This window comes from Echiichthys vipera, assembly GCF_963691815.1.
Source record: "Echiichthys vipera genome assembly, chromosome: 9".
Taxonomy (NCBI): Eukaryota; Metazoa; Chordata; class Actinopteri; order Perciformes; family Trachinidae; genus Echiichthys; species Echiichthys vipera.
In genome coordinates, this window is record NC_139834.1 from 28,103,131 (window position 1) to 28,123,700 (window position 20,570).

At 44.4% G+C, this 20,570-nt stretch overlaps 1 protein-coding gene across 1 annotated transcript in view; it reads right to left on the bottom strand.

Annotated features, from left to right (window-relative positions):
* LOC310951659 (plexin-B1-like) overlaps nucleotides 1–20,570 on the bottom strand; it is a 72,774-nt gene that overhangs the window by 31,836 nt on the left and 20,368 nt on the right. Inside the window, exons 2-4 of the mRNA XM_083919987.1 lie at nucleotides 4,548–5,421; nucleotides 4,015–4,257; nucleotides 2,732–2,914 (exon numbers count right to left, since the gene is read on the bottom strand). Coding sequence (XP_083776113.1) covers nucleotides 2,732–2,914; nucleotides 4,015–4,257; nucleotides 4,548–5,421 — 1,300 coding nt within the window. The remainder of the gene's footprint in view (nucleotides 1–2,731; nucleotides 2,915–4,014; nucleotides 4,258–4,547; nucleotides 5,422–20,570) is intronic.

The window sequence follows — 20,570 nt, forward strand, 5'->3', positions numbered from 1 at the left end:
AATATCTTCTTCAGTTTACAACTGAAACGCAAATCAAATCACACTTGTACAGGATTTCAGCAGAAGTGGCCATGAATGTGATTATGGCGCAGTCAAATCTAATATGAAGCACAGGAAGACACCTCTGGCTTAAGTGATTCCCAGGCCTTCAAACTCTCATGTTACCTCATGTTAATGAGATTAGCGGAGGTTTGCGTGCCTCTTTCCAGAGGGCTCTCACTTGATCACTGTGAACAGAATGGAGACTAGGAGAATAGGAGTTGTCCTATTAAGAGGATGCACTCAATACATAATGGTTTGGGAAGTAGCTCTGTAATGCTTGGTGACTTAGAAACAGTTATGCAGTCTGTTGTTTTGCATGTCATATGTTGTAGAGCATGTGATGCTGTGTTGAAGATGCGATCTTCTGTGCAACAGGTGTATGGGAGATAAAGTCAGGTAGACATTGGCTGATCAATTTTTAGATTGCAGCAATTTACATCATTGTCTACATGCCTACCCTAACCTTAAAGGGACAGTTCAACATTATGGAATGTGGTTTAATTTGGTTTTAGGGTTGCAGCTATTATTTGTATTCTAGCAATTTTTCCATTGATTAATCTACTACAAAAGTAATCCCTCTCAATCATCACAAATAGTAGTGTGTGGTGGCATCGGTCACTGCAGAGACCCCGCTCTCTGGCTGGAATTTCTGTTTACTTGTTTTTTTGAGATAGACAGGGACGTTTCTGAATGTAGACTTTGCCCATGTGGGTGTTTATCCCCAAGCCAATAACAACCTGCTGGATGAGCAGCCCTCTGATTCCCAACCGCCGCTGTGTGACACACACAGACACGGCCCTGCATTGACTCATAATCCGATAGTGCAGCGCGTTCTAGCAGGACTCTATGGAGGTGTATCTGTGTATATTTGTTCTTTAAACGTAACTGCCATGAAACAACACGGAGGAAAAAACACTCTTGGTTTTACTTTCAACCAATCACAAGTCTTGGGTGTGGCAAAGCGGATGGTAGAGAGCTGAGATAGCAGAAGGGGCCATGCTTTATTCCAGCACTGTACACCTGGTTCACCAAACTGTATTTCCTGGAGATGGAGCTTCAGTTAGCAGCTGTAGCGACTCGAATTCAGCCAGTGCAAGACCCAGCGTCGAGTTGCACAAGTTTCTCCAGGAATCAACTCACCACTCACTACTTAACACGTTATATCTTGTTTGACTAATAAAAATGCCAGTCTGCCAGTTGCGTAGCCAAGAAATAGCTCAGCACCTAATCCCCTGGTAAAACCACAACGTGTCATTTTTACACTTTATGTTGTAAGAATTCGACAAACAAGATTGTAATTTGTTAATTAGGAAGTGTAAAATGAGCTGCTAGGAGGAACCTTTAGGCTGAGCGGAGACGTTTCACCCTGCTTTCAGTCTTTGTGCTAAGCTAATCATCTCCTAACTGCTGCTTCATATTTAACAGATATGAGTGTGGAATGTATCTTCTCATACAACTCTTAACAAGAAAGGGAACAGGGGATTTTACCAAAATATTGAACTATTCCTTTATCTGTAACAGGACACTTCTGATGATCGACTGCAAATACATCGAGACACTAATTTTGTTCCCAGTTAAACACACAACACACACACACTATGTGCTGTCAGCAGCGTCACTAAAATGGCGGCTTATTTACATTTTGCCACAGACACTCGTTAGTGGGTCAACTAACAACTTTAAGCTAACTCTGTGCCCCTATGCAGGGGCGTGTTCAGCCCTGACAAAATATGCCAGCAAATTTCCACACACACAAGCACACACACACACACAAAGTTCTGTATCTGGATGCTGTGGAATGTGTCCTGCTGTGATACGATAATCCTGTTACAATAGCTTACTTCACATGGCAACATGGAGTGCGGCTTTGATCTGCTACCTAAAAGCACTATGTCTAGGTTCTACGTCTCCCTCCCTCTTTAGCACACACATCAAACACACACATGCACACACAGCAAAAAACGCCTACTACACAATAACCAACTCCTTGAATACCTCACAGTAGAGTTATGTCTACAATCATTCTACCTGTGACTGTGAGATCTATGTGGGTGTTGTTTTAAAGGAGGTTACACATAGAAGTTTCTGGACAGAACTGTATAAAGCAATACTCAGACCTCGATAAACAAGGGAAGTATCAAATAAAAAAATCAGATTTGGGAAATGCATTCCACCATTCTTCCAAAAAACTTGAAAAATGTATCCCTGCCTTAAAAAGCATTGAGTTCTAGTCACCAATAATCCCATTCTGCAGAACAAAAAGCAAAAGTAATAGCTATGGGATCATGGTGGTGTGCTGGTCCGTGTATGTTGGAATGACTGGAATCTTCCGGGCTGTAGTTGCATAATGATGCAGAAGAATCTGGGAACTGGCACAAGCTTTGAAAAAGAATCCCTGAAAGTGGTTGCAAATGTTTTATGTAGTGTGAGGTGTGTTTGCTTCATCTACATCCTTAAAAGGATAAGGCAGTAACGGCCACGAAGGCGGTGTGTTTGTCTTGAAAATTAGGAAATTGTGTGAACAGGTAATTAGCTTAACAGTCTAAATATTTCCATGACACACATTACTTTGTCATCCCTGTGGATCCGGGCAGGGCGTCTCCCTGCCTCCCACAGTGCATGCTGGGGCAGGCTTAAGGGCCTACAGGAAGTGGCACAAATATCTAATTATGACATGGGATGGTGCTACCTTGTGCAGAGTTCCTTTGGAGTCTCCCAGGAAGGCGATGCTGTGTCCCTCTCTGACACTGACGGCCACGGCAGAGAGACGGGCGGCCGAGGTGTGCCACACGGCTTTAGATTCCAGCGGTGCCCGGCTTGCCATTGGACTGGGCGTGTGGTCGGAGCCGCAGGGATATGCCTTGAGGGTATTCTACAACATGACAGAGAGTTTTTTTTATGTATTTCTCTCAACTGAACACCAGATTACTGTTTGTATTATTGATGTGAAAATGTCAAGCAAGTAAGCTTCAGAAAAACAAGTTCATGTCCACGTCTTTTCAATTAGTCTTCCATTCTTTCTTACTACTGACTCAGAGCCCTTGAATCCTCTTAATTCACTGTAAGAGGATTGCACCGCAGATTAAAGCAGACTCGTACGGACGCAGCCAGCTCGCTCTTTTGGTTTCGCAAAAAACAAGCGCTCTAAATCCTGCTTTCTGGTAAGTCTCCGAGCTCTGCCTCTACATAATTGGCCCTGACGGAGGGAGTAGAATGAGACATCGTTTTTGGTCTACGCACGAGTTAAGATGGCTTATCGTCGTTGAACAAGGGGAACTGTGATCTAATGCATCCTCTCTTCATTCAATCAGCTCTCTATGTTTCTTTCAGCATCTCCTTTTTTTTAATCTGGATTATTTTATGCTGTTCGCTGTTGCTCTGTATGCTAGTCTTTTTATTCCCATGTCCCCCCCACCCTTTCTCACTCTCTCTTGTTCTCTGTCCACTTATGTCAGTGGGTTGCAAAAAAGAAAAACTCCCATCATTCCTTGTCAGAGCTCATTAAGCAGCAGCACATCTGATTCAGGGTTAGTTTGGTTTATTGATCCCTAACGATCCCATTAAATGTTTCTGTGGGCTGGCAGGACCCGAGCGGCTGCAGGGCAGTAGAAAGGGTCACTGGAGGGCTGCAGCTGGGCAAAGCCGCTCCTGGGGCATCTGGAAGCTTTGGGCTTTTAAACGAGGGGCCTCATTACAATGCCTTCATTATTCCTGTTACTAAGCTTCATCTAGGCGATCCAGTCCTCCCTTGTTACTGTGCTGTACTTTGTTTTGTATTTTATGACCACTGAAACCACTTGAGTCAATAGAAAAAAATGCATAAAGTGAAACTGCAATTATCATACAAAAGCCCGCTGCTGCAAAATATTTGCTTTTCTTCCTCCAGAGAAAAGGTCAGCTTAAACATTAGGTTGATATTTTGTTTGAACACAAAAACCTTCAGACCCTTTCTTTCATCCGCCGCATCCTTACCATGGGCAGGTTGGCGCAGCTGGACTTGACCTCGTACTCTATATAGGCCACCTCTCCTCTTCCCTCTTCCCGGCCATCCTGGGTGTAGCAGAGGTCCCGGGTGGAGTCGATATGTCTGTCGAGCTCATCCAGCGGGTAAACGCACAGAGCCGAGGCATCCAAGGGATTGTTGTTTGTGGAGCCGACGCGGGTGGAGAACACTCCGAGCAGATCCTTGCCTTCCCGGCCTGCACCTTGTCCCACCTGTTGCAACAAATGCGTGGGAAAAACTCAGGAAGTATAAACACAGCTAGCATCAGTGTCATCTTCATCTAAACCATTTTCTGAAAGCAAGATTTCAACCCCACCATAACCGTCATACACATAGATTTGTTATTATTATACTGTTTTACTGCACAGATTAAAGGAACTGACAGAATTACACTTTACTTTAATTGTATTTTATATCATTTCCTGTGCCAAATAAATTGATTGAATTGCTGCTCCCTAGTATTCTGAACGTCTCAGGCTGATAATATTTAGGGAGAAAGTACCTGTGCAGCCTGGAGCAGGTTGTACGTTCTGGAGGGAGAGGAAGAGGATCTGCAGACAAGAGGAACTTCCACATAGGAATAGTAGGAGGTGTCGTCCAGACACACTCTGGCAGCATAGGTCCGGTATTCCCTCGATGCCGATTTGATGTCACGCCGGTAAAACAGGAAGTACACGTGCGTGTTCCTTGTGAACGCCATCACAAAATGGTGGTCGTATTCCGACAGACGCCCAGCCACAGCCAGCTTGGCCGTCTCTTCGTAGGAAAAGACAGGTTCTGACGAAAGGTGACGGGTGGAGATGGGCGGGTGGCTGGCCGTATAGCCCCTACCCACATACATCACTGTCCTTTCACTGCCACGAAGCCCCACGACCAGCCCCACGGTTGACACTGAGGGGTCATTGGCTGCAACATACTGCGTATCAACAGGTCTCTCGGTGGAGAACAGAACCTCCTTGATAGATGACAGGTTGCGTTTCTGGCATGTGCCCTGGTGGATGCTGCCGCAGGTGATCAACTCCAACGCCTTTGGATCCACCAGAAGAAGTTTGTTGTGATTGCTGGTTCTCCTGGCCTGGGGACAGTTGAACTCAGTGACTGGGGGAAGGCAGTCTTTGCTGTCGCTGACAGGACCTGTTGTCTCCTCTTGCTCCAGCCGCAGTCCATCTGATCCATCCAGCTGGAAGAGGTGGTCCCTGGCACCCACGTACACCGTCCCCACAGAGGGGTCTGGGTAGAGCACCAGGTGCTGGAATTCAGTGTCATTACGAGAAAAACGAGGGTAGGAGCGACCATGCGCTGTGGCAAAGGTGATGAGGATGAGGAGTAAGAGCAGGATGGAGTTCAGAGCCGTCCCATGTAGCATGGCAAATATTCTGAGGAAAGAAACAAAGCAGATGCTTGAGGTTAAACCTCCATATAGTTGAGTATAGTACAAGTTTAAGGGTTTTAAAGAGCTTACAGTTTAGGCTGAGATAAATGTTAAGATGTTGTAAGAACCTCTTACGAATTTAAGCTACCAAGTAAATGCTCTGTTTCACTGTTGCACTGACGGACATGTTCCATCATTACCATGAGCACAAACGCACTGTAGTATGTACCATTTCCTCCTGTTTGAGGATTTCGTTTATTTATTTGGAGCCCCATTGCCACTAGGTACAGTCTACTCTGCCTGGGGGCCACACAAGGGAGCATGACATGTAAAACAAATATGGGGCGTTCAGTACTTTTAGCAGAGGCTCAAAATCTTCACAGCTGAGGCCCGGGTTTGGACTCCGGCCACCGGCACTTTGCTGCCTGTTGCCCCTTCTATATCAATCTAAAGTAGTAAAGTAATATAAAGGTATCTTTCAAATCATCTTGAATGGAAATGCATATTCATAAGAGTGACTTTTCAAGAATTATTTGTTACGTTTTTTGTCCTTTTGAAGGAACAAATGGGCCTCAGTACCAAAGACAGGCTTGGAAAAGTGAAAAGTATTGAGAGACGGATGACCAACTGGGATTTATTGAAAATCCTGACCAAGACCTGGAATCATGTCCCATCCCTTCCCTCTCTGCCTGTGAATATTAGCAACACAGGATTACTTATGTGTATACAAACTAGAGAAAGAGATGAAGACAGAGACGGACAGAAGCAATATCCATGTAACATTTTTCATCAAAATGTCACATTATCTAGTATATGATCAGTGTTGTTACTTAACCAATGTTTAGAGTGTATTTGTCAGAATCGAAACACCAGCAGCCACACGGATCTCTTAGAGCGTGATCACACTATCCTTTTGGCCGCGGCCAAAAACGTTTTTTCAGCTAAAGACTAGTACCTTTAAGTAGTGTGAGCGCACCCGCTCCGCGCTCAACTGGGGCCAGCTGGGCCGCCACGGCCCGCTTGAAAGAGGTGGGCTTTAGCGGAGCCGTTTGCACATGTACGAGCACGAGCGTGCGCACGTGTACGAGCACCAGCACGAGCCCTACGGCAGTAGCGTTATGACGGCCTGTTCGGACATGTAAATAGAAGGACGGACCATGCGCGGACATTTAACAACAACAACAATGGTGGTGAAAGGTTCACGTTGTGTTTACTGCAGATTTGGTCGGATGAAAATATTCAAAAACAGTAGACAAGACACACAAAAACTCAGAGGTCTACGGAAAGATTTGTAAACAAAGCCACACACACGCGATCAATGCGTGTGACGTGTTACGGCTTGAAGGCGTATGGACAGCAAGAAGCATTGGCCGAGGCCCAGGTAGTGTGAGTACAAACGGGGCTGGGGCGCGGGGGGGAGAGGGAGGGGGGACAAGTACCCTAAAGTCCGGGTCGTGGTCCGGGAGGACAGTGTGATCACGCCCTGAGAGCGTGATCACACTATCCTTTTGGCCGCGGCCAAAACCGGTTTTTCAGCTAAAGTCTAGTACCTTTAAGTAGTGTGAGCGCACGCATCACTCGGTCCGGTTTTGGCCGCGGCCAAAAGGATAGTGTGATCACGCTCTCAGGGCGTGATCACACTGTCCTCCCTCTCCCCCCCGCGGCCCAGCCCCGTTTGTACTCACACTACCAGGGCCTCGGCCAATACTTCTTGCTGTCCATACGCCTTCAAGCCGTAACACGTCACACGCATTGATCGCGTGTGTGTGGCTTTTGTTTACAAATCTTTCCATAGACCTCGGAGTTTTTGTGCGTCTTGTCGACTGTTTTTGAATATTTTCATCCGACCAAATCTGCAGTAAACACTCCACCTCCGCATCACACCAACATGAACCTTTCACCGCCGTTGTTGTTGTTGTTAAATGTCCGCGCATGGTCCGTCTTTCTATTTACATGTCCGAACAGGCGGACATAACGCTACTGCCGTAGGGCTCGTGCTCGTGCGCGTACACGTGCGCACGCTCGTGCTCGTACATGTGCAAACGGCTCCGCTAAAGCCCACCTATTTCAAGCGGGCCGTGGAGGGCCAGCTGGCCCCAGTTGAGCGCGGAGCGGGTGCGCTCACACTACTTAAAGGTACTAGACTTTAGCTGAAAAACCGGTTTTGGCCGCGGCCAAAAGGATAGTGTGATCACGCCCTTACAGCAGGAGGATTCAAAACAACAACTCTCATTTCCCATTTCCACAGCCATCACTCAACACCTCTGAGGAGAGTGGTTTGTGGAAACTGAGAGCCTTCGCATTAGAGAAAAAAAACCACTTTAATTATTAAACAGGTTCCTCAGACCTTTCGCTGACCTCTCTGAGAAAAGTCACACATAAAATATAAAAAAGTCCCGTACGCCCCGGAGTACGGAGCAGGCTTTAAACTGGGGAAGTATATGAGCTCTGTACACAATATGATGCACTGAATATTGCATAAATTGAAATTGAGCTCTCGGTACTATGCACCAATAATATTTGACAGAGATAGGAGATGTGTAGAGACGGCTATGCCTATAGAAGACTCTGATACTGAGGGAAAAAAGCAATATTGTGCACCATTACCTTGTGTGAAGTGCTAAGACATTATACATGCAGTGCCATCTCACCTAACCGTCAACCCCCTGGGGCTGCAATCAAGACAAAGATGAAGGGTGTCAAAAGGGAGGTGCCCGGGAATCGGTGTGTGTGTGTGTGTGTGTGTGTGTGTGTGTGTGTGTGTGTGTGTGTGTGTGTGTGTGTGTGTGTGTGTGTGTGTGTGTGTGTGTGTGTGTGTGTGTGTGTGTGTGTGTGTGTGTGTGTGTATATAACCAGGGGCCAACCTCGGAGCAGGTGCATGTGTCTTCGTATGTGTCTGTTAAGTGGGTGAGTGCGTTTCAGGCCTCCTTTTTACTTATTCATGAGGAGAATAAGAAGTATAATAAGTAATAACCTCTCCGCCCACTGTCAGAGGATTTGAGAGGGGTGTGTACTTGTGTGAACGAGGAGTGGCCATTACAGTCTGTTGAACATTGACTTCAAAACACATAGCCGTTTGAGACAGGGGACGGACAGCTCTTATGAAATATATATATAAAACAAACCAAGTCAGTGTGCCTCATGTATTATTGAGATAAATCTCTAGAGCTCTCGCATACGCATTCTCAAATGTTACTGTTGAAGCTCCACCACTGACAGACATTCATGCTCACATGAACATGAATCGTTACAACTTAGTGATACCTTTAATTTCCATCAATTTTAATGTGTCTGATACTACAGAATATTTGTCTACCTTGTTGTTCTGTGCTAATTTGCAAATGTGTGCAGGGTAGCATGCTAAACTAAGATGGTTACTATAGCATTGTTGCCACTAACTTACATTCTTACATAATTACAAAGACAATTGATGTTGGCATTTTCATTCTGCCTATGGTAGCATTTAGCTAAAAGCGCTGCTGTGCAGGCCACAGAGCAGCTAGCATGATTCTTAGTCTTAATGCATGAAAGCAACACCATGTAAAACCACGGGGGCCACAAGCTACAACTACAACAGGGTAATAGTAATTGCTAAAATGTAGCCTAATCAGCAAGTAGAGAAGAGTCCGGTGAAACTGATGAAATAATGCCAGCTATATAAAGTTTGCTAACATTAGCTATTAGCCTCCATAAGCTACTGATCAAACTAGACAGACACATACTAGACAGACACATACCAGAAGAATGCCAATGCTAGATTAAAATGATTCATTTTTTGGCACAAAAATATTATTTTACACTTTCCAAAGCATCTCTACCTTCAGGAATTTTCTTAAATTACAACTAAAGACAACTATGTCAATACAGGGTAATATTTTCTGCCTGGTCCAGCCTTCGGGTTGAGCAGTATCGGCGCTACTAGTGTAACTACAACTCAGTAGTAGCCTAGTGGTAGTGTTGCTGTTTTCTGAATCACATAACTTTTTATTACATTTTCCAAGTAGCTTGCCCAACACTGTCTGTAACAGAGAGCCTGGGAACAACTCTAGACAAATTCTCACTGCTACTTGGAGCAGGCGTCCTCGCTTGCACTTTGACCGGCCAACATGAAGTGGCCAAGATATTTATAGCACACGGCGACCCCATTGCCATGGGAACTTCCTCTTACCAAACAGTAATGCTGGCTTCTTATGAGCTACCATGAGATCAGAATTGATGACGCGTGGGGCAAAGGGGACATGGAGGGGAAGAACAACATGAGAACTACAGCTGTGGTTGATGTAAAAGCCAAAAGGAGGAGATATTTATTTTGGATATCCGAGACCCATTAAAGCTTTGCAACATTGTCACTTAATTCATCGACATAATGGCCGCTCTTCAACTTAGACCTTGAATATTTACTGGCCCTTTGAGTAGAAGCCTATGTGACCGATGTTGACTGCTGTCCTCTTTCACATCTTAGCGCAACGTAGGCTCAGCACGTCAAATACCGGCACGCTAGGAGACTTGCTCCATGCACTTCCTGTAGGTGCACGGCCACAACACTCCACGCGTTCCCGCTATTTCTGCATCGCCCTTCTCCGTAACAGCCTGCGTCACACCTGTCGTTGTCCTTGTTATAGTTTGGTTGGTCTGGTTAAATTACCACCACAACACAGTTGACACAAAAAAACATGCAATTCAACAACAAATGGACAGAGAAGTATTTGTTTGTAACTGTCACTGTGAAGCAACAAATGTATATCAGTGTGAAGCAAAAATCTAAATTGGTAAAGTAACTAGTAACTTAAGTTATCAGATAAATGTAGTCTAATAAAGTAGATGTAGCGTAGTAGTATAAAGTAGCATGAAAAGAAAATACTCAGGTAAAAAACAAGAGCCTCAAACTTGTACTTTAGTACAGTAATTATACAGTAATTAAGAAGCATTTGTATATAAATTGAAAGATAAATTAACATACTGGGATATAATACCGTTACCACCTATGCTTTAAATTATACTGTGATATAAAGTTTAGGCAATACGGTAAAGACCTAATATTCAGTAGTATAAATGAACAAGTTTACTTTTAAGGCTTTTAAGCTAATAACTAGCACAAATCCATTTTTCTTGGGAGAGTGCAAATCCAAGAGCTTCATCTTCATTCAACAAATCTGGCATTTGCTAGTCCTTCCGAATGCTAAAAGTGAAACATCTAACTTTACTCCTACAGTGGAAGTGTTTAGTAGCAATACAGATACCACTGCCACCCTTTCGAGAAGCAGAGGGGTGTGTTCTCTCAAGTTGTTCGCCAACAATCTCCAGAGTTCATCAGTTGTTTCTGGTATGCAGCATGTTCGACCATGGGACACAGTCCAACAACCTATAAATAACCTCTAGTAGACCATTAGACTGCGAAACTGAATTGGGGAGGGGGACTGCTACTCACAAAGAAACTATAGAGCAGATACAGACATGCAAGGAAACATAAACAAACATATACGATTGATTTCCTCAGAACTTTAGTCCAGTTGGTCTCTGAAACAGGAGCTTGACTAAAATCCTACAATCAAACTCTTTCTTTTAGCTGATAAAGGCAGTGTGACACCCACCCCAATTAACAGTAGCAGGAAAAAATTATGATTAAGAGTGTGTGTGTGTGTGTGTGTGTGTGTGTGTGTGTGTGTGTGTGTGTGTGTGTGTGTGTGCGCGCCAAGTGTATTTACGGACCTCCATAAACTCCTCAGAATGTGGTCTCTTCAGTGAACTTTTGCCCCAACCATTCCTATCTGTCTCGCTTTCTCCCTCTGTCCGTGTGTATTAATCACTGCAAGAGTCTGCTTTGCAAGTTCATTTCTAAAGCCTCTAATGAGCCGTGACAGCCCACTGAACGCCCAAGACCCCATAAAATATGTGGGGTCAGCAGAACGGGGACAGTGGGGGACACTGGGCCCGGAGCCACGGAGCACTGCCTTGCATTGTTTTGTTCTGGTGGCTCGGCTGGGCCTCGCCCCAGGCCCCTAACTGCGCAACAGTGGCATCTGTGGATCCCGTCCAGAGAGTACAGTAGAGAGAGTAGCAGAGTGTCTGTTCAAGATCAGAAATGACCACACGCCGGCAGGGAGACACAAAACAGGCACTGACATTTACCAGTAAAGAATTGGAATTGATTTAAAAGTAAAGAGTGGAAAGAGTTAGCATGCGTTTGGGTGACATCCATGAGACTCATGAGAATAATATAGTTACCATCTTAGTTGACAACAATATTTTTGAAAAGCATTACAGCCTTCTTGACCTGAGAGAATAGAAAACAGCGTAACGCTTCTAATGCTGGAGACTGCAGATAATGAGTACAACGTAAAGAACGCTGAAGAAAGAATCCCCACTTTCAGTTACAGTGAAGGAAACAATGGAAACACACTGTAGCTGATTCATCAGTCTACTGTTGCAGTGGTTACATAAATGGGTGAAATCTGAAGCTGAACTATAAATAAAAACCTATGCCATAACTATCAATCACTGGTCTCCTGTTAACCCCGAAAAGCATGAATCAAGCTTTAGGGCGCACTCACACTGTCCATCCGTACTGTGCCCAAACAGGTTTTACAGGTAAAGCCTAGTTCGTTTGACCAGTGAGTGCAACCGCACTGCGCCTAGCTGCGGCCAGCTTGCCGGCCACGGCCCGTTTGAGAGAGGTGGGCTTTTGTAGAGCGTGTTTGCACATGTACGAGCACGGGCACGTGTGAGGCCTACGGCGGCTCTGACGTAATTTATGTGCGCCTGTTCCGACATATAAAATAGAAGGACGGACCATGCGCCGACATTTAACAACAACAACAATGGCGGCAAAAGGTTCACGTTGGTGCGATGCGGAGGTGGAGTGTTTATTGCAGATTTGGTCAGATGAAAATATTCAAAAACAGTCGAAAAGACGCACTAAGGTCCTAAGCCCTAAGTATCAACTTGTTGGTCAGGCATCAGTTGAGCTGAGTTTGATTTATAGCAAAATTAATACACAAAAACAAGCTTTTTAGTAGCAGTGCTTCTCATTCTGCAGTGCAGGATATTTGTTTAAGGTGGGTGGTGGTGGACGCAGCGTATTCGATGGCTTACTCCACTTTGAGAATTCGTCTATTCACACGTTACCATATTGGTGCAGGTCTGCCTTTTTTGATAGTGTCATGGTTACATACTTAAAAGGCAAGTTTATTGGTTTTATTTAAGCGTATTCGATGGCTTACTCGGCTCGGCTTACTCCACTTTGAGAATTCGTCTATTCACACGTTACCATATTGGTGCAGGTCTGCCTTTTTTGATAGTGTCATGGTTACATACTTAAAAGGCAAGTTTATTGGTTTTATTTAACGCTGCAGGGCTGATATAGAGCACAGCGTTTAAAGTGCTGGCACTTTAAAATCTTATTCAGGGAACTGAGGATTTATTTCAGCCCAAACAGAATTGGGGGTTGTTGGGGCAGTAGTTTCTTCCCAGATAGAATGACATGTTTTTTTTTTTATGATGATTCGCAAGGTAAAATTACATTTCTCTTTTATTTAAATGAGTCTGATGGCTGTTGTTTATTTCCACATCGAACACAGTGAATTAGGATTCATGATTCATTTTGACCAAACCAGGGATGGTGATTGTTGGAACAGTGGAAAGACTGAACTGAGATGGGTTTGGTGAGTTTCTGTCCAGTTTTGTTAAACAAACATCTCGGTTTGGTGAAAGAGAGAAACTTGCATTTAGAAGGTGTGGTTGTAACATATTGCCGAACCCTAATCGGCTATAGTCTTTGTGGTGCGTTCAAGTGCAACTTTTTGGCTGAGAGACAGACGCCTACACAGTCGTCGGCCTCTGTTGCTACTAGTTTTGGTGTGTCTGTGCCTTAAGGGTTAAATCTGACAGCCAGCAGTTTCTCAAGCCTGCTCTGCACTGATGCTCGTGTTGAGCTAGTCTTTCATGTGATGTGAGAACCAAAGGAGAGAACAGACGAGCCAATCATACTAGGACCCCTTTCTGCCAATGGCCTCTCTAGCCTGATGGGTAATAAAACAAGCTACTGTCAGTGTGAACCCATATACACGCATAATGCATGTAACCAAGTCCACTTTTCCACTCTATTTGAGAGCAAACACAACGATCACATCCTCACTTCACTTCTGATCCACATGTAGATACAGAGTACATCCACAAACAGTGAAGTCGCTGATTGCGTGTTCCTTATTAGATCGTTAGATTAGTGAAAGCGCTAATATTATGAGAGGCAGATGCACACATGCTTGGCCCCCTTCCACTTCCGTCGCCTTCTTTGGGGTCAATGGCCAACTCTCTCCCCTCAGTTCACATGCAGACACAGAGGGTCTCTCTCTCTGGGTCCCCCCGGTGTGCTGAAGGGGCTCTCTGTCTGCTGCTGGAGGGAATAGTGTCCCTTTCACGGCTCTTCGACCAAGTGGCTACGCTGAACGGACACAGGATAAAAGCCACTTCCCTTGGGAGGAGAGTCTACACACACTACATAACACAACACACTGCTTCATGTGCACACACTCACTCACCCCATTTTATGACAGGATCTTTTCACCCTTGAGACAGCAACGCTCTCCCTGGGAAAAGCAGGTGTTGAGTCTAGCTGCTTGGTACAGCATGACACACACGACCTGAAAGCTGCTGTATATTACTGATGTTTCATAATCTCTATTCTATACATGATCATCATTCAACACACTAGCTCATTTGTATGAAATGCATTACCAATGCAGACCAAAAGGGCCATCTCAGTATTTATTGGCTCTTTTATATATTTCATACATTATTTCATTATGTAATATTTATGTTTTTAATACTGAACACTTTGGGGCTTCATATAGTCACAGCCAGCCAAAATATGTATTATATAGACTGATAATGCCTCTATACTTTCATGCAACATTCATTCATCTTCAACCGCTTGTCCCTGTCGGGGTCGTGGGGGGCTGGAGCCGATCCCAGCTGACATCGGGAGTGAGGCGGGGTACATCCTGGACAGGACGCCAGTCTGAACATATATATTTTTCACTTTTTTTGGATTGTTGTCTAAGACGAGAGCCGCGGGCAGACATTTTCACAGTAAGGTGCATTGGTTTCTCTGAGCATCAGACCTTGACAGAATGGGAGAGAGAGGACACTAGTGTCATCATGGAAATATGACAAAAGCGGAACGGATGGTGCGATAATTCTTCAGTTCAACATTCAACAGCTCATGGTTCAAAGAGCAGTCGGGAGGAATCAGGCGGTAAGACGGACTCAAGAAAGAGGCGGAAAGAATGAGAATGATTGACAGCAGCAGCTGAGGCCCAATTTAACTATATAACCAGGAACAGGCTATGGGACCAAAGTGGTCCTTGAGTGCAGTAAAATATGTCCACTTAATAAGCACGTCCGTTATAAATCTAAAAATGTATATCTGAATAAAGTTTGATGGGAGTACATTATCCTCACAGCCTAACCCAACTCAAAACTAAAATTGGAACATATAATAAAAAAAATGATAATAATAGCGAGAGATGCATTTGATTGTGTGAGCGGGTGATGGTTGGGTGTGTGTACGTGTGTGTGTGTGTGTGTGTGTGTGTGTGTGTGTGTGTGTGTGTGTGTGTGTGTGTGTGTGTGTGTGTGTGTGTGTGTGTAAGCCAGAGCTTGTTAAGTGGGCGGTGGTCAGATCTTTGAAAGAGCCTCTGCTGACAGGGTTGGAGCACAGCAGTGCAGGCAGCAGCCAGCACAATCCTGCCACAATTACAGACCTCAGTTCTCTGGACTCCCACAGGAGAGTCAGCCAGTCGGCCGCACTGCATGACAACGTGCGAAAAAGGGAGGAATGGATGACAGAGCAAAAGAACTAAATCATTAAAAAAAACTTCTTATATTGCACAAAATATCTAAAAGTCAAGTAGCCATGTCAGGCGAGATATATAATCTCTCCAGCGAGGTCTGGGTCTATCCTCGGACCTTTCACCGGATAGACATGCCCTAAAAACCTCTAAGGGCGCACTCACACTGTCCTTCCGCACCGGGCAAAAACAGGTTTTTCGGGTCAAGCCTAGTGCGTTTGACCAGTGTGAGTGCAACCGCTTAACTGCGGCCAGCTGGCTGTCCACGGCCCGTCTGAGAGAGGTGGGCTTTTGTAGAGTGCGTTTGCACATGTATGAGCACGAGCGTGCGCGCGTGTACGAGCACGAGGCCTACGACGTAATTTATTAATTTAAGAATTTGTTTCTGTTGGGGGATATTATTCGGACCTTGTGGGCAATTATTTAAAAGACATTTTCTGATGCCGAGTGTGGCTCATTGTGCAATGCACTGATTTAACCTGAGTTTGCATTGTGGCTCTGATTATTGCTTGTATAATGGTGATCCTTCTGTCTGGTGATTTTTTTTACGTCTTACTCCAGATCTGCATTATCTGCCTCCTCCAGTGCATTACAGCCTAATTACCAGTACATGTAATAAATGTGTGAGTGCCATGAGCGGCAAACGCAAACCAGCTGCTGGCTGAAGCTTCATATTAAATTAATAAAAAACGAATACATTATTCCTTTAGATCACTGGTTCTCAAACTGTGGTACTTGTACCGCTGGTGGTACTCACTCTCTCTGTCAGTACTTTAAGGAATCTCCAAAATCAAAGAAAGGAAACATTTACTACTAAATGAATATAATACCAAGAAAAATACTTGTACTTTTAAGATCCTTGAAATGTAATTTAAAATAAGTTTAGCATTTCCTGTCATATTTTTGTTACATAGTCAAAGTCATGAATTACGAGCTAAACTGTGACGCAAGAGAGTAAGCAGAGGTAAAAGGATTGGTTTGAAAACAATGACATGTCAGTTCTGATGCGACCCCTTCCTACAGCGTGGCTTTGGCTGGAGACAGTCGACAATAAATACTCTCCTGATTAGGAATAAACCTCCCTGTCCGTAGCTGAACAGTGTCGGCCTATGCTGCTGTATTTGAACATTGGTCTTAGTGGTTTCACTTAAAAGAGCCGGATATTTACTGAGGTGGTACGTCATGTACAAAGTTTGAGCACCACTACTTTAGATTAAAGCAAACCTAGAATTAATATTAACCAATCCAAATCTGACAAAGTAATAAACAGTCGTCTTGCTTTAAGCGTATAAAAGTATAGCAGGACCACTACTGAGTTGTTATTTACTTCTAATGTAGAAAAAACAAATAACCATGATGTAACCATGATTCAGGGTACTATCTCAGACAGTGATTGTGGTTTAAAGCCACTATCAAATACACTGATCCACCCTGTTCATATCCAGAGCTATTATCACAGTAAAGAGGAAAGAAATAGCTGGAGTAAGAAACAAAGACATTTGCATTATACAAAGAAAAGACAAAGCAAGCTTAAATAGCTTGTCTGTGGCTAGCTCGGGGTTTGAATTTAGCCCGGCCATATGCTCTAATTCAGCATCACGTCATCGAGGACGCTGGTATGGTCATTGTGTGGCAGAATGCTAAGGAGGTGGCAGTGGGACGTGCATGCGTATTCATTTGTTTGCGGATGGTCTGCATACATTACCACCTACGGCTTGTACAGCCACATCTCTGCTCCAAGTCTCTCTCTCTCTCTCTCACACACACACACACACACACACACACACATACACAAACACATACACACACATAGCTGCCTGTTCTTTCACAGCACTCAATAGCCTAAGAAAGCCCTTTGTCGTCCTTCGTTGTCGTGACGACGTGCCTGGCTCGAGTGAATAGAGAGTGGAGGTCTAGCTCTCCCAGTCTGCGGGCATTTTAATCAGCTTGTCACACTGTCTGTGGTTGCACATCACTTGTGCTTCCCTCTGTCCTTTGTTACAGAGATGTTTCTTAGCATCTTTTTTTTTGTGTGTGTGAGTGTGAGTGAGCACATTTTATGATTCAGCTCTGCGAAACATCAAGCCTGATTTTCTGCTGTATTATTGAATTACACAGCCGGCAATGGAAAAAGTGCCATGTCCAGCCACAAGACCAACGACAGTGAAGCAGAGTATTATTGCTAATATTCCTGAACTGAGGGCAGAAAGTCTGCTCCGCCTTGTGCACATCCCCCAGTTTAATAAGTTTCATTGTTATGAAACTTGCAGTGTGCTTTCTCAAAACCCCCAAATAAGCCCTAAAAAAACATGCATTCCCAGAGGAACTTATTGCTGGATGTGTGAGTTTGGAACAAGGATCCGAGAAGCTGATTTGTTCTATTTATTAAGGACTTCGAAGCTCATGACCCCTGGCGAACCTTACACTCATAACATGCTACATGGAAACTGTCCTGCGGAGCCTTCCGCCTCTCCCTTCCCAACAAATCCTCTCGCCTGTCCCCCCTCCTATCCCCCTCCGTCAACTGCGCCTGGTATCTCAGGCGCCTATCTGGATGCCATGCATTTTCTAAATGTTTAGTCAGGGATTCTTTGCGGCTGTTGTCCCTGGTGGTGATAACTGCTGTAGCATTATATCATTACATCATTGCTTAACAAGGAAAATGAGCAAGGATCTTCAATGGTATGTAGGCCGAGGACCCCTCTGCTGAAAGAAAGATGGAGCAGGGACCCCCTACAATATATATTGTATTTGACTTGCATGTTAAACTTAAATCAGTCGGGGAAGTGACAAATAGGACTGGGCAATGGTTGACAACATTAATGAATTCAGGTTGACTGCAATGACGGCATAAAGAGCAACCTTTTCATTATCAGCAAAGGTTTTTGGTCTGTTGAGACATAAGCTGAAGCTACTCGAAATGTAACATACATGAGTTTATTTCCTTATTAGCTTTATGTATTCTGAAGTAGTGTCTGTCTTGGTGCTTGCAGTCAGTGGTGACCTGAACTTGCTACTCTATTGGCAGCCTGATGAAAGAGCTGCTGTGGGGTCAAATCTACTGACACACTGACTGTTCTGTCTGTCTGGTGAAAAAGCAAATATCAGTGTGGGTGTCTGCAACCTTTGAGGGCTTTGTGTATGTGGCTCAGCCCTGAAATCACTTTCTAATGGCATTTCTATTAAGATGTATCAGGATGAAACATGAAAGTGACTCATTTGAAATCTAAATTGTTCTGTTAGTTACGTAGTATCTCTCCGTGGCTGAGACATTTCTAAAAGCACCTCTCGTGTTTGTCAGCATTTGATTCTACTTCTCGGTTGCTAGGGGCTACCTGACTGTTAAACCACATGGAAAACAACACATTGACGCATTGGCCTTAATACTTCACTGGTGTGGCTGGTCTTGGTGTGCATACATGCAAAGACTGCCTACTTTCATCCCCGACGTGATTCATCTGCAGCCAGGGCACCCATGCAGACATAATCCCACTGAATCCCTTAAAAGGGGACCAGTGACAGGCGTTCCTAATTCACATTTCATTCCGGATCACACTCTACAGTCCAACAGGATTTTTGCTCATTGGGCAGCTACTGGCGGGTACTTCCTGGGCCGAGTGTGGTCCTTAGATAAGGTAGAAAGGGCAGGTTAAACAGCTTAGAAATGATTGTGCTTTCATGCAGTTAAAACAGGCCGACTGGAGATAGCCAAGTTAAAAGAAATTTATTGAGTTGTGTTGATCAAGGAACAAGTCATAGAGTACTACGGTTGTCCTGAATACATTTAAACTAAGGATCTTTGGTACTAGTCTACAGTGAATACTCAGCAGCATGAAAAGAAAAGGAGTCAGCCAGTTGACTTCATGCGGTTTAATAAAACGCATTTTTTTAAAAGCTTGTATTGTGAAAAAAACAAATATCCGAATACTTTTCATTAGCTCCGGAAAGTCCAAAATATTAGCCGTTACCCTAAATTGTCATCAGACAGATGGCTAATTGTTCCAAGACTGAGTGAAACATTACAGCTAACAAACGAACTAATACTGACGATTCAGTGTGAAGCTTGTAGCGGGATTTAATTTCACTGATGTGTACCATAGCAGAGCTGGTGAGTGACCAGTGAAACAGCATGTGTAAGGCAGCGTGTTAGTAGATAATAAAAAAAATGCTCCAGTCATATTATTTTGATGAATTCCTGTTTTCTCTTTCCTCCGTTTATTCATAATGACCTCCGCTCATTTAGCTCCCAAACTGGTGGTTTTGGAGTGTCAGCAGGTGGGAGTCATATCCTGGCCTTCTGTCAACAAGCCGTGTGACGGGCAGCTTCATTAGAAAGAAAATGGACGCCCCCTGGAGACACGCCATTGTCCCCTCCAACCCCTTAGCTTCCTGGGATTGGGAGAGAGGACAATCTGAGCAGGTCTTTTAGAGTGGGAGGTCCTCAATTGTCAAATGCTTAATAGACTGTGGTCTTTCCATCTTGCTCAACGCATGTGAGCGTTGGACATATACGCACAATGAACACACACACACACAGTATCCCGACTCCCAGACATCACCCCTCTATCTGAATCTCTGGCAGAAAATCAAAGATGATTGATGAGTGGAGCCGGGCTGTGTTGAAGGTCTGAGGTGTGCGATTGTGATCTGGGGACAAAGGAATCACTCCTAAAGGTTAAGCATACGATAAAACCCGCAGGACGCCAAGGACAGGACTCTGGATGTCATTAATCACATGAACTCACTCTTTTCATTCAGTCGTCATCTTTTTCAATCAATAACCAACAATGTCATCTGCGTGTTGTGGACATCAGCTGTAGTAATATTTACTGCGGTGAAATCCACCTTGAAGTCCAGTTAAATTGAATTAACCATAGACAGCGTGCTACGTGATGAGACAGCCATGCTGCCGCCGCCGACTGCGTCTTCAAGAGGTGTGGCTATGAATCAGTAAAACTAGGCAAATGCCAACCAAACAGCTCCACAAAGCATTAAGAGGTCTTTGTTCGAGAAGGGCCACGGGCATGGACCCAACACTAATATGGCTAATGGCTTAGGGAACCCCACTGCTCCTTTAATTGAAGCCTGTTCTCCAATGTCCAGTGGGGAGACACAGGAGAGAGTAAGATAAGAAACGGTGAAAGAGAGAGAGAGAGAGAGAGATTGTGAAGAGGGCAATGAGTAGGGTTTAACTCGGATCTTGAAAAGCAAGGAGGGGCTGGGGGGGGGGGGGGGGGTTGCAGAAGGTGTTTGTGTGTGTGTGTGTGTGTGTGTGTGTGTGTGTGTGTGTGTGTGTGTGTGTGTG